Source organism: Colletotrichum godetiae, assembly GCF_030913485.1.
Source record: "Colletotrichum godetiae strain CBS 193.32 chromosome Unknown BDP55scaffold_3, whole genome shotgun sequence".
NCBI lineage: Eukaryota > Fungi > Ascomycota > Sordariomycetes > Glomerellales > Glomerellaceae > Colletotrichum > Colletotrichum godetiae.
Genome location: NW_026851251.1, coordinates 1,196,530 through 1,210,743, shown reverse-complemented (window position 1 = coordinate 1,210,743; position 14,214 = coordinate 1,196,530). Strand labels below are relative to the sequence as shown.

The following is a 14,214-nucleotide window of genomic DNA, read 5'->3' as shown; positions in this document are numbered from 1 at the left end:
CCAAGCAGCCGCTGAGAGTGGGTCTCTGAGAGCACAGACCAGACTGATTGAACATACAGACTGATACGTACCTCGGTGAATCGACAGCTCAGCAGTGAGCACCTACCAAGAGGCCACTGCTGCTGCCCATTGCCTACCCACTGGAGGATGCTCTTAGGTGCGTGGGTGCCCGCCTTCCAGATTACGTAGAGGGATGAGTACTGCGTGCCACAGAGACCTGTGACTCCACGTCCATCTTAATGTCTAACAGGCAGGGGTCTTGTCCTCTTAACGGCGACCAGAGCACGGCAGCTTCCCACTCCGCGAACGACAGACGGTGCATGAAACAACATCAATCCGACCTGACCTGCGACTTCACCAAAGGGGCTTTGTCCTCGCCCTTTCTACCCACATACCATTGTCTCTCTATGCGCAATCATTGCTATTAGATACGTGCCCTCCAGCACGTAATACCAACTCAACCGCCCGCCATGTCGGAGGATCGGGAGCGCAGCAAGATCTCGCTCAGAAGCGGAAAGAGAAAGGGCCGCCCGCAGATTAGTGCACCTCGCCAGATCTCAGAGCCCATCCTACAAGATGGATCGGGTCCTGTACGGCCTCCTGGCTCAAGGCCGATGGCCGATGCAGGCCCTCCGCCAGTCCAGCCTCGGCTTCGCCCGCCGCCACAAGCTGGAGGCGGAAAGGTGAGCATTCTCTCTCTCACCAAGGGCTGGGCGAATAGTGAAGTCGGGGACATCAGAAGCTGACGAGAGAATATGTAGACCTCGGACTTGGTCAAGCGACGATATTCGACGCGGTTTAACACCCTGCCGAACGACTTCGACGTGAATAACCCGCCGGTACCATCTATGCCATCCCTCGACAAGTACGAGTCTCGCCAGCGCAGAGCAGCACAGCCCCCTCCCAGCCGTGGAGGCACCGCGCCAGCACCCATTGTCGATATAAAGGCATTGCGAGATCCCGGATTGGTCCCAGACCAATGTGAGTTGTGGACTATTTTTGTTCATGGCTTATAACTAACACAGCTGTAGATGTTGCGACATTGCTCAGCGAAGCGGACGAAGATCAAATCCGCGAATTTGAGGATAACCTCCGCAGTCTTAAGGGCCGGGCCAATGCAGACTTGCAGCAGAATGTCATGCAAAATCGTACCCAGTTCATTAAGATCAGCAAGGAGGCCGAGAAGCTCAAGGGCGAGATGCGAGCGTTGAAGAACCTAATGACAGACCTCAAGGTGAATACAACAGCGCTTCGTCAGGCCTCGAACAACGGGAACAATGAGTCTTCAAGCCTTGGAGGCGAATTGTCGACAGGCTTGAGCAAGAGGGACAAGCGAAGCTCGGTGGCAGACCGAAGTGCCCTCTGGAACTCGCAGATGCAGGCCTTGTACAAGAATGTCGAGGGTTCCCAAAAGTTCCTGCCCATTTCTGCTCGACGCCACGTCATCCAGAATGCAGGAGCGTGGATTGAGCTGGACAACGCAACGTACAAGTCCCGACGAGCGATGCAGATATTTCTATTAAGCGACCATTTGCTCATTGCATCTCGCAAGAAGAGAAAGGCCGACGTCCCGCCTCGGGAGGCCCAGGGCCCCTTAGTGAAGCTAGTCGCCGATCGTTGCTGGCCACTGCTTGATATTGAGGTCGTTGATATGGCTGGATCGAGCGATAACTCGACGACGAGAAACAAATTAGCAGATGCCGTCATGGTCAGGGGTGTTGGTCAGGAATCTGTCATCTACCGAACCGAAAAGCCAGAGGATACGGAAAAGAACAGCCTGCTTCTCAACATCCGCAAGGCAGTGGAAGAGTTACGCAAAGAGCGACAGTCGGAACTGGAGGCTAACAACAAGGCCAAGGAGACGATCAACTACTTTGCGTCCCGTGACCCCGGCCTACTCCAGAAGACGGAGCTTTTGGAAACATTGTCTGACATCAAGGACATGCTCATCGACGTGGACGGAAAGCAGCAAAATCTACGATGGGTCGAAAGCCAGATGGACGAGCTCGACATTGACATTGCCTTGCAGAGCTTTGAGCCGGCAGTTGACCGCGTTGAGAAGCTGAAGAATCTCGCTCGAGGCTTGAAGAACAACGCGGTGGCGCAGGACTTCATCAGCTTCAAGGTCGAAGAAAGATGTGCCAAGTTAGCGGGCATGATCATTCGCGAGCTCGAGACGACGCATACGGCGCCTACCAAGAACAAGCGCAACATCAGTTGGTTGGCCAGGCTTGGCTACGAAGACAGGGCTCGCGAGGCATATCTGGTCGCCAGACATGATATAATCACGAAGCGATCGAGGTGAGAATGATGATACTTCGCGTCCTTTTGAACTTGGCTAACCTCCTTCCAGACAATGCATCTTCCAGGGTGATTTGCACTTGTACATCTGGGAGCTCTCGTTTGTTTACTTCTCTCTGATCCGCAACACCGTGAGCTGCTTTCACTCATGCTTTCCCCCGCCGATGATGAGCGCCTGCGTCAAATGGGCCAAGGAGGAGGTGGAAACCTTCAATGGTATCCTCGCGCGGCAACTGAGTGGCACAGAGCGCGGCGGAAAGGTCTGGAACGAATGCATGGAGCGCGCTCATGAACATGCAAAGATGTTGAACGAGGTGCAGCTTGATTTCCGCACACTTGTTGGACGTGATTTGGAGCAACCGTCGGGCGTCACCAGCCCTGTTGGTCTCGGGCTGTCGTAATTGACTTCCACCGAGTAAACCGAAGACCCTGCGATGTCTACAAGAAGCATGCTAAAGACGACGTTGACGGGCCTAGAGTAATGGTTGGTAATGGTAATGGGCAATGACTGGACGGGCTCAAGATTGCGGGTTGTATTTGGTCCGGGGTCAAGTAAATGATACCGAGACATTGAAGACGAAGTGACGGAAGTGCCGCGGCCACTGGCATGTGTATAGGTATCTTGGGCCACTTGAGGCTTGTTTGGCCCCTGGCCTGTTTACTTGCGACGACGTTTGTTACCTAAATAGGGAAATGAGTAGTTAATAGGACAAATGACCTATATCGAAACTTGAAGTGAGGGAGTAACGAGGAGCAGCCAGTGGGATCAAGACAGCCAGAGAAATCAGCGTTTCGTGAGATTCATCAATGGCATGATGCTTGTTGTGTTCATTGTCTTGTGAAGATTGAGATCCATGGATGCTTTGCCTGCCCAGGTATCCAAACCTACCTAGCGTGCCTAGGTACCTTCCTTACCTTCATGGCGGGGTTGATGCATCAAATGAGTACACGCAGAAGTGACGAGGCTTACGTTAGTGCAGTGTATCGGATTAAGCGAGTCTAGGCCAGGAGCTGTCACCCAATGGGAGGCATTTGTCTCCTGCCTCATGGTTCGGGTGTGTTTCTTGCCTGGGCCTAGGAAAGTCACATCCATTGGTGGTGGTGTAGGTATCTCTCAATCCCCCTCCTGCCTCCTGCCTCCTGCCCCAGTCTGCTGGTCTTGCTGCAACCAGCAAGCACACCACGGCCGCCGCACCTGCACCTGCACCCAGCACTAGAGCACCACCTTCCACATCGCAAAAATCCCCAGTGCCCAACGTCGACATCTTCCCCCGTTCTCATCACAGCATCCAGAAAACATAATCCCTTCCAACCCCACCCTGCGCGAACGCTTCCAACGTTGTGTTTCTCTCCCTCGCCCAAAACACTCGATCGCGTCCTCCTTATCTGGCCTCAGACGAAGCTCTGACCGCCTTTGACGATTCGCCGCCAGCCCCACGCTAGGATTGAGGTGCTGTGCCAATCTGAATACCGCGACCGGCTGCTGAAAACAACGTCATCCTCAACCTAACTCGACGACCCCGACGACGCTGTCCCCTTCGCTCCTCACGCCCCTGCCTTCGTGCGATCGATTCATCTATCAACTCGCCAAGCATCTCAATCCATTAGACGACTTTCAGCATGGATACGAACATGGAGGACGTCGGCCGTGTCCCCGCCGATCTGCCATCCACCCAGAACCTTGAGCCCACCACGATCCCTACTCTAGACGGTTGGATCGAGAGCCTCATGAGCTGCAAGCAGCTCGTCGAGGCCGATGTCCAGAGACTCTGCGAGAAGGTTAGTATTTCGTCCCCAGCGATGATGAAGGTCGCGATGCGCGTTTCCCACTAGCTGTCGTCATAGCTGCGGTTCGCCATTCGGTCTCCCCTCCCCTCATCTCGAATCACCCCTCTCGCGTGACCCCTAGGCACGCCTTGCTAACGTCCATCAACAGGCGCGGGAAGTCTTACAGGATGAATCCAATGTGCAGCCAGTCGTATGTGTTCCCGATCGCAAGGCAAGTGTTTTAAGCTGACACCCCTCATTCAGAAATGCCCGGTGACAGTGTGCGGTGATATCCACGGCCAATTTCACGATCTCATGGAGTTGTTCAAGATTGGCGGTCCGAACCCCGACACCAACTACCTGTTCATGGGTATGCTAACCATATCATTTAACTCGCACTCTCTTGGATAGACGCTTACCTTGATAGGTGACTACGTCGATCGTGGTTACTACTCCGTCGAGACCGTGACTCTCCTCGTCGCCCTCAAGATCCGATACCCTCAGCGCATCACCATCCTGCGTGGCAACCACGAGTCCCGCCAGATTACCCAGGTGTACGGCTTCTACGACGAGTGCCTCAGAAAATACGGCAACGCCAACGTCTGGAAGTACTTCACCGATCTCTTCGACTACCTCCCCCTTACCGCCCTCATCGACAACCAGATCTTCTGTTTGCACGGTGGTCTGTCTCCTAGTATCGACACCCTGGACAATATCAGAGCTCTCGACAGAATCCAGGAAGTGCCCCACGAGGGCCCAATGTGCGACCTCCTTTGGTCCGACCCGGATGACCGCTGCGGCTGGGGGATATCACCCCGTGGTGCCGGTTATACGTTCGGTCAGGACATCTCCGAGGCTTTCAACCACAATAACGGTCTGACGCTTATTGCGCGTGCTCATCAACTTGTGATGGAGGGCTACAACTGGTCTCAAGACAGAAATGTCGTGACAATTTTCTCTGGTGAGCTGAGCTCCTTGATGTGGTGGGCTGGAGAATCATGGCTAACCGAGCCAGCACCCAACTACTGTTACAGATGCGGTAACCAAGCGGCGATCATGGAGATTGACGAACATCTCAAGTACACTTTGTAAGTGTCCACCTTCTACCAACGACCTGTTGACAAGCGTATACTAACCGTGCGCAGCCTGCAATTCGACCCTTGCCCCAGAGCCGGCGAGCCGATGGTCTCGAGACGCACACCCGACTACTTCCTCTGATCAACCTATCCGATACCCTTGCCGTCCACTGTCCAGATCAATCTGGATGTCATCCGTGGACGGGATTCGAAGAGATGGGGGCGTGCATGCTCAACTTGCATTGGTGTTTTGGGGGCGTCTAATCTTGTAAGATTACAACAAAAGCCAAGAGAACCAATGTACTCCCAAGAAAGAGAGATCCTGCGTTGAGCAACATGATATAGAGCGAGAGAGAAACAGAATGGCCCAGGACGTTCAACTGCGAGCGCGAGAGTCCCTTAGCATTAAGGTCCCTGGTGTATCCTGGACGCTTTCCTCTGTCATCACGTTAGATACTCATCATAGACCGCCGGCAACAAAGAAGGTGTCGATGTTAATGACAAGCTGATGTTACAATTTCCGTTTTACATATTGACGTGTCACGCATTCGTGACGACAGAGTCGCGGGCTGATGCCTTCAAGGTAAGTTTTCAAGCTACTCCTAAATATACGATAAATGATCGCCTTGCGCCTGTAGGTCCATATCCAGAACCTCCCAAATATGCATCGTCATCATCATACATAAACTTTCCCAAGTCTTTTGTCGGACGTAGTGTTGCGCCCTGGCCATGCGGTTCTCCATCATCTCCTATGTCGCCTACGCCGACGTTCATGACTTCGTCTCCTCTCCTCACTTGTCTTCCTCCTCGTCGGTCGGCCCCTTCGTACCTTCTTCTCCACAACGACACGCTCACGGAAGATCTCTCTCCTCCTCCCTCCAACACCTAAACCTCCTATACCCACGTTGATCTCATTGCTAATCTCTTCGGACCGACTACTTCCCAACGAACGCGTCCCGCCAAAGTAGCCGCTTCGGCTGTCTCCTGATCCCGTCAGGTAGCTGCTCCGGGTGTAGTCGGTGGCGAGGTAGCCGCTGGGGGTGAAGTACTCTGTGCGAGAAGAGGCTCCTCGTCTGCGCTCCGTCGTGGTCCGTTTGGAGAAGGAGGCGGCGATGAGGCCTTGGCCGTGGCCGTGGCGACCGCTGCGACCACCGCGGAACCTCTCGCGGACGGTGAGTGTGCTGACGCGTTTGTAGGCGTGCTGGCCCTTTGCGTAGTGGCCCGGTTTGCAGGCGCCGTCGGGGACGTGGAAGCGGAGGTCGAAGCGGAAGAGGGCGTAGAGGAAGATGACGACGAGCTCGAGGTCGTAATTGAAGATGTAGTAGCAGGCCTTGTGGTGCCACCAGCCGGGGAAGAGGACGGGGCGGACGGCGTAGTTTACGGCGCAGCGGTAGGCGGCGCCGATGGTCATGAGGGTTGCGGCGGTGAGGACGAGGATGATTTTGGTGGTGAGGGAGCCGTAGCCGAAGGGTTCGGGGCGGCGGAGGCCGGGGTAGAAGGCGGCGAAGAGCAGGATGGGGATGGGGAGGAAGGCGATGAGAGCTAGGGTTGTGGAGGTGAAGAGCTGGACGACGCGGCAGTCATGAAGGCTTACCGGGTCGAGGGTGTAGAAGCTGACGACGAGGGCGGTGATGGCGCAGACGAGGCAGACGAAGATGAGGAAGTAGGTGAAGAGGAAGAAGGCGTTGACGGCGGGCAGCCAGCCGATGTTGGGGTGGAGGCCGCGGAGGAGGCGGTGGGTGAAAAGGAGGTTGAGGATGAAGAGGAGAACGACGCCGGCGGCGGCGAAGACGGCGGCTGCGATGTTGAGGGAGACGTTCCAGGGTTGGGTGGCCCAGGCGATGCGGAGGGAGAGGGCGATGATGCGGGTGAGGCAGAAGCCGACAAGGACGCCCGAGGGGAGGAACTTGTGGCCCCGGCCCAAGTTGCGGGCCAAGATTGCGCCGTTGAGGAGAGCGGCTGCGAAGAAGAAGATGATGAGGATGATGCAGATTGGGACGTCTACCCTCACGTCTGGGATGAGGCCCAGGGCGGCCACTTGTGGGGGGTAAGGAGGCCCATAGAGAGGGAGCTAGTAAGGCGGAAAGAGTTCACGATGTTAGCTGTGAGGTCTTCTTTTCTCGAAAGCCGGTCAGGATGGAAGGAGGGAGATAGGGGGGGGTTGACGAACTGGGGCCCCAATGGGTACAATTGCCGCCATTCTGGCAAGTGCCTGCCAGGAGTAGTAGCTATTCACAGGCTTGAAGCTGCTGGCAAGCCAAGCAGCACCTGCAAAACAGCTACAACCGGGGAGGAGGAGGCTGGACGAGCTGAAGAGTTGGACGCTTGGCAGCCAGTGCTCATGCTCATGCTCATGCTGGTGCTAGGAGACGAGGGGATCTTGAACAAACGAAAATAAACACTCCGAATGGAAGTGAAAAGAGAGGAAAGGATCCTTTCTTCTCTTCATTGCGTACGATAGTTTCTTGGAAGAGACCGGGGTAAGAGCAATTCTTTATCATCATGTTGCCGCGCGGAAACATATGTTCGTCTGAGCTTCGATGCGTTTCTTGCTTAGCGTCGGCGAAGGGTGCGTTGGTCTATGTGAGCTATTCGGCACGGACTTGAGGGGAAGAGGAGAGCGAAGGACGAGGCAAAAGGTAAAGGCGAATGCGGGTTTCAGCCTTTGGAAAGAGCTGAGAAGAGCTGAGAGCGAGAGAAGAAAGACGAAGGGTCGGATTGGTTCTCACTGATGAGTTTGTGCGGTCTTTGGAGGTGTTCTCGAAGAATGGGTGAGGGTGATGAGTGGTGGGAGTTCGTCTCATAGATAGAATGGCGTTGTGAAGAAACGAGATGACAGTATATTGTCTCCCATACTTCATATTCCCCTCCTCGTCTTTATCAGTCGGCCTCTTCAAAACATTACTCTTCTGTTACGCCTGAAGTCATGGGATAGACCCGAGAAGCGAACAGCGAGCCCAAGAGGCAGAGCTTTGCCTCTCGAGATCGCGTCCACTCCATGCTTGCGGTGGCACGCGGCATGCGACATGTGAGATCTCTGCAGGCTCGGATCCTCGAGTACAGAGAAAGGTCGCGCACAAGTCGGAAACCTGCGAGACGCCTCAGCCCCAGTCGAACAAACTACTGCAAGTCTGTAAGTATTGGCCCCATCTCATCACCGGCAACTGTAGATCGGGGAAAGAGGAAGAGGGGCATGCCATTGCACAGTAAGGCTGCGGTGCAGAAACATGTTTCCCATCGATCCCTTGCCGGTCTACCTGGGACAGTCAACGTCGGTAGTCCGCATCCCTCTTGGACGTGCGCCGCCGTTAGTCCCGCGGCGAGCGATATCGATGGCTGGGGAGCCACGCTCACGGACCTTGAAAACGAGGGACCGGTGCTGAACGGGCTCCTCAATTGTCGGAAATAACGGCTCATGGATTTTGCTTTATGATCCATGTTGACCCCAGAGGTTCCGGATAGTCACTTGCTGGAAAATTGAGCAATAGATTAGCCTGGTTGGTGATAGAGGTCTATGTATGCCCATCCTATAGCCATAGCCAGTGTAGCTTCTAGTCGATCATAAGACTCATTCTCAGACAGAAAAAATAACACAAATGAGCTCGTTGTTGTCGATTGGTCTCGTCAAGGTTTGTACCGAGATTGGTTCAAGCATGTTCAAGCCACGGAATGGCGCCTATGGCAAGGACATCGATGCCGAAGTAAACGTTCTTGTGGCTGGCTCCTGAGAAGGTCTGGCGGTGCTGGAGAAGGATTGTGTGCTTGACAGTCATCGAAACTCAATTGCAACTCAATATTATAACCTCGTCGAGTCAACCGGCCAGATATTCAAGCACTTTCGTCCAAGACTCGCTATTGTTGAGCTTCCAAAGTCCAGTATGGCACAATTGATCCTCAAACTCCCAAGTTGCGTGAGACGCCACTTGGACTTTCGACGTTGTGCGCAAGTATCAACGGGTTATCTCCATTAGGGGTTGTGCTGAAGAGTCCGGTAGCTTATAAGAGGACTCGAAGCTGGTGCAGGTGATACGTATTGTTCGATGTTCAACACGGTTGTGAAGCTTGGTAAGATTTGGGGAGATCGTTATGGTAAATTACTCGTATCGACAATAAACGGACAGAACATACGTCCAACACTGTGAAAGCTTTTTCAAGATACGGAAAGGGTTGGAGCAGGCGTCCTATTTAGAGAACGCAAAACCCTGTGGAGAATCTCCCGACAGCATCGTACTGATACAACTGTTGCTCCTGGGGGTTTGACGCATTTCAACATTGCGACGACTTTGCCTTCGTGTCGGTCCTTCGACCAGACATTCGAATAGGGAGTTTGTTGATAATGCAATGTCATCGACAAATCCAACTTTTGCACCTCGGATCGTTAAGGATAATTTACCGATTCGAGAGCGATGTGCAAGCATGCTGGGGCTAGAGGCCAATCAGTTAATGTCTACTGCGAGGCATAGGAACAATCTCCGCCGAGTGATGAATCCGAGGTAGCAATAGGTATGCGGGTATTCGTTTAGCATGAATATGCTATGATTTAGTAGCAAATGTGTCAGCCGCAAGATGTCCGCCAATGTGACACCACCGTTTCGCCGCATAAAGGGCAATAACGGCGAGGCCGCAGCAGTCCTCAAAGAAGACTTAGACTGCGCGTCGTTGCTTAGACGCCGCTCCGCGAGTAGTTACCGACGGCCGCCGTTCTTCAATTTGATGGCGGATCCGTTTCCTGCCAATCTTTTCTTAGACAAGGCTACCAAGATAATCGTGGTTGTGCAGTGTAGTGAGTACTTGAATGATACCCAGTCACCCAAACGCCGTTAGAGGCATTAGCGTAGTGAGCAACGGTCTCAAGTCAAAATCGTTTCTTTGTTGATCTTTGTTGGACGTGTGGATATATGGGTAGTTTGACGCGGCAAATGCGTGCCACGTTTTTCCAAGAAGGAAGCATAGTAGCTGATAGCTCTCGACGACAAACCGACACAAAGCCAATGGTAGAGCGTTTTAGCCTCAGACTCGGCAGCAACATGCACGCTCGGATACTTCTGCCTCCCACGACGTGCAAGATAATCCATATTGCATGGCGCCAGTGTCTCAAGACATAAAAGAGTGGTCCGAACTGTGGCAAAGATTTGGAGTTGTCGCGCCCGATTGAATATGGACTGACGCATCTTAGGCGGATGCCCTGTATGTGGCTGTTGAGCCCGAGGACCATTGATGCAAGGGATCGTCCTCACCTACAGCATTGCTGCATCGCTGGTACTTAGTAGGGTGGATGAGGATGTCGTCACAACTGAGGAAAGGCGACAAGGAGATTTCTACACACAACCAGCGAGGCCGAGTTGGATATAGACTTTCAACATGCTTATCCGAAGTCAGGATTCAACCTCGGATCCGAGCTGTTCCATGGTCGGCTGACGTGTAATGCAACAAGCGATTGGCAGTGAAAGTAAGACGAAAATTTGGAGATCCCCCAGCCCGACGATTTGCGATGTTTCTCGCTCATCCAACACCATATCTATTTTTGTTTGATGATCATTGCACGTTCTTCGACCTAGGGTTGGGTGAGCTCCGTGACAGCGGGAGCGGCTGGCCGCGTGGTGAATAAACGGCCGAAATATTGGTTAAAGCCTAACGGGTACTGAAGTCCGCAACAGAGCCGTCTTGAAACATGACAATGATCGGCATTGTTATCGGATTCGAGTGTTGGTCTTTTCGCACATCCTCTGTGCCTCTGTATCCGTCCGCGAAGTCTCGAGCACAGGATGCTGAGCTGTTGACTGGCGGCCAGGATGAGATATGATGGGGTTCGAATGGAGGCGAGCTGTCATTGGACAGATCGTCCAAACGGCGCGTTCATCTTTGGGAACAATCCGACGAAGTGGCTAGGCCTTGTCCGTGCCACGCAAGGTAGAGCCAGCGCTGGGACCATCTTTCATTTCGCAAACGCTGCTATCGTCAGTAGCCGACGTGGTTTCTGGGTCAGGGAACGTTGGAGTTGCGCTGTCCCTCCCCCACTGTATTCGCAATCCTTGTTGTAATCCTGAAGCATGGTGAGCCTCACCAATCAGAGCATAGCGTTGCTGGGGTTGAGACATGCACGAAGTCGTCGTAATTTCGCTTATTGCTCCGCTTTGCCAACCGCCTTGGTTGCCCCTCAAGTCTATTCGGCAGTTTGTGAATGTTTCTTCGCTGAATGGATACCATGTTTATGCTCACTTGGCTTATGGAGCTCTGTTTTTGGGCTGACGATGATGGAAGTCCGTATTTTGACAGTTCGTGTCATCGTCTTGTTGGAACTCGGATGTCAATGGCTACAAGTCCATGGCTGCACTCTGCAGAAGCAACCAGTATATCCGTATCGCGCCGCGCCATTGCGACAGACGCGGCGCTGCTGCAGTGTGACTCTGCGGACACATGTACCTGCACAAGCTTGGTGGTGAGAGAATCACACCGACGCCCAGTTGCCATACATACGGATACATAGTCTCGCTGTGCAGGTTGTTGCCCGTCTCTCAATTGATCGTTGTCCACCTTGCCGATTTCGGTCGTCCTGCACCAGCCAGCATGCGAGCTGTCGCCCACAACCGTATTGATAACCGTGTTCAGACGGGGAGGGTGCCGGCCGTACCCCAGAAAATGCATCAACATCACTACAGATGAATGAGGGGAACCAATTTGGACGGCGAGCATCCGTATCCGTACTCCGTACTGACTGTGAGGTGTCTCGACTATCGAAGAAGCTGAGGAAGTGAGTGTGTAGGACGAAGTGGGTTGAAACACAAGACGATAGCCGTGAGACAGTCTGCCAACAAGCGTGTATCGGCACATGGTATCTCGAGACATGGCTCTCCCTTGCCAACGCTGCCACGAGTGTTTGCAATTGATGAGTTTCTTCAGTCTTGTTGTTGGGATGCTGAGTGATTTTTGGTACAGATTCTCGTCACAGCCTTTGTCGAAGATGGGATGGCAGTGAGTGACACGAACGGGCCAGCCATCATGATGAAGCTTCGACAAGGAAGACCGCGTGGTGTGAAGATTGATCAACGACGAGGAAGACATGTTGCCGACGGCTGATTTCCCGCCATTGCCGCACTGACCTGGCAAAGCCGGGGAAAGAGGGATGGCCCCTCCATAAGAGAAGCATTCAGCTCATGTTCCCAGTCTTCCTCGTCATGCTTCAGTTGATGTTTGTTTTTGTTGCCCGCATTGCCAGCACATTGGCGTCGTGACGCTGTGGACACGACGTAAATGTGAGCAGTGGAGGGTTGAAAATAGAAACGGATGGTAGGATGGCTTGGTACCCTAAGGTAGAGACTGAAGTTAAGGAAATGAGAACGAGGTCGAAAGAAACGGTAGGTGACCAACCGTCTTCCCGTCTCTCCATATGTATCCGTAGAATCTGCCGGCGTCGCGGCGCTTGGATTCCAAGTACTCGGGACGGGACATTGTTAGGAAAAGTTCCGAGCAGATGTTGACGAAAACAACGCTGACAGCCTTGCAGGTTAAGTCAACCGTAACGAGCCGAACCACGGGCCTTGTCTATGCCCATGAAAGGGGTGAGTTCCTGCTGGTCGTCACGGCCCACGGCTGCGATGAAGGGGCTTATTGTGGTTTATGCAAATGGGATGTCCGTACCGACGGAGGGGACGGGTTCGAATGGGGACAAAACGGAGTAGAAACCAACGATAAGAGAGAGGATTGGACCTGGCGCTGGGGGAAGAAAGCATGCAGGACCAGGAGTGAATTGGCACACAAATGGAAAGAGTGTTGGCAGTTTGATCCATGGCCGACGAGGGAAGACCCTGAGACACCCCTGTCAGCTTGTAGTTGTTCCCCTGCTCCACCAATTTTGAATGATCAAGGCGCTTTGCCTGTTTCTGACATTTCCGGTGGCCGTTGCTTCCTCAAGTTCTTGTGAGAGCAGGGGTAGCTGGTACGTTGCCAGGCACGAAGGCGGTAGTACGTACCGTTTGTTCCTACCGTCAACTTTCTTTACCTTCCCGGTCGTGACTTGCAAGTACTCCGTGCCTTAGTTTCTGAGCGGTCGCCCATGCAGACGTGGACCATTGGTAGCGCAGCCACTCATATCGTCCACAGCTGACGGGTCTCTGGTAGTCTCTCCTTCTCATTGGAGACAATGTCGCGCGGATGGCTTTCCTGCAGATGGTGGTGGCCGTGAGGTGGGCAACTTCTTTTTTGGCTGGTGCGCTCTTTCCTTTTCTCTCTCTCTGAGTGACTTTACTTGTAGACTGAGTTTCTCCTCAAGGCTCAAGGACGGTAAGGGCCCAAAGAAGGCAGGGCCCCAGCCTCCTTACATCCATGTCCCATGTCCCATGCTCATATGGCCCCAGTCCACGTCCAGAAAGAACTTCCATCCTTACCAGAGAAGAAAGTCCACACCTCCAAACCTCTTAGTTGCACCTTCCCGTCGCGTGCCGTCGCCATTCAGGCCTTGTTTATGGTCCACCGCCCAGGTCCCGGCCCAGGGTCAACCTGAAGGAAGCGTGGGAAGGTACCTACCTTCCACCCTGCCTATGATAATCGGCTGTGCCCATGTGCCCATCCCCTGTCTCTCGTCTCTCGCGTTGCTCGCTGCCTCCCAAATTTTCCCTATTTTCCCCAAGGTCCTCCCGTACCTGCCGCCGATTGCTCCTCTTGCCTCCCCTTCCCTTTCCCTCCCGCGCGTGAGTGAGTGTGTGTTTGTGTGGTTGCGAGCTTCGTCCCGCCCCAAAAACAACATCATCGCCTTTCCCTTCTTCTCTCGCCTCGACGAGCCCGACCGTGACACGTCGAATTTCCTCACAAATCTCGGATCTTGACTGTATCCTCCTAATTGTATTCCTACCCGAATATCGCCAATCAGCCTTTGTTCGCCTTCACTTACTTACTCTCGTTCAGCCTCTTATCTCTCGCAACCCACCGACCTAGTGGTGCAGTTCTCCGAGAACCTATTTCTAAATCTCTTGCTCAAGCTGCCGTCAACCTCCTTCCTGCGACAAAATCTCATCCGCATTCCATGTCAATAAGTTAAGCGCGACCCAACTACCCGAGCATCCGACATCCTCTC

General features: G+C 53.5%; 4 protein-coding genes across 4 annotated transcripts; 2 read left to right on the top strand and 2 right to left on the bottom strand.

Annotated features, from left to right (window-relative positions):
• Window positions 1-119: 119 nt before the first annotated feature.
• On the top strand, window positions 120-3,129 carry BDP55DRAFT_645560 (Cullin repeat-like-containing domain protein). Its single transcript, XM_060573644.1, has 4 exons — window positions 120-683; window positions 762-981; window positions 1,032-2,301; window positions 2,354-3,129. Exons 1-4 carry the CDS (start codon window positions 471-473, stop codon window positions 2,700-2,702), a joined length of 2,052 nt encoding a protein of 683 aa, XP_060435742.1. The 5' UTR covers window positions 120-470; the 3' UTR covers window positions 2,703-3,129.
• A 686-nt stretch (window positions 3,130-3,815) lies between these two features.
• BDP55DRAFT_213278 (serine/threonine-protein phosphatase PP2A catalytic subunit) lies at window positions 3,816-5,469 on the top strand. The gene is made up of 6 exons (XM_060566013.1): window positions 3,816-4,080; window positions 4,238-4,279; window positions 4,333-4,438; window positions 4,496-5,029; window positions 5,084-5,156; window positions 5,214-5,469. The coding sequence occupies exons 1-6, from the start codon at window positions 3,922-3,924 to the stop codon at window positions 5,284-5,286; spliced, it is 987 nt and encodes a 328-aa protein (XP_060435741.1). The 5' UTR covers window positions 3,816-3,921; the 3' UTR covers window positions 5,287-5,469.
• An 840-nt stretch (window positions 5,470-6,309) lies between these two features.
• On the bottom strand, window positions 6,310-7,206 carry BDP55DRAFT_524043 (uncharacterized protein; the record flags this gene model as incomplete). The annotated part of the gene is made up of 1 exon (XM_060567794.1): window positions 6,310-7,206. A coding segment is annotated over one exon (897 nt), but the record flags the coding sequence as incomplete, so codon positions are not given.
• Window positions 7,207-11,306: 4,100 nt separating this feature from the next.
• Window positions 11,307-12,502, bottom strand: BDP55DRAFT_213228 (uncharacterized protein). Its single transcript, XM_060566012.1, has one exon. The coding sequence runs from the start codon at window positions 12,204-12,206 to the stop codon at window positions 11,427-11,429; it is 780 nt and encodes a 259-aa protein (XP_060435739.1). The 5' UTR covers window positions 12,207-12,502; the 3' UTR covers window positions 11,307-11,426.
• Between the last annotated feature and the right edge of the window lie 1,712 nt (window positions 12,503-14,214).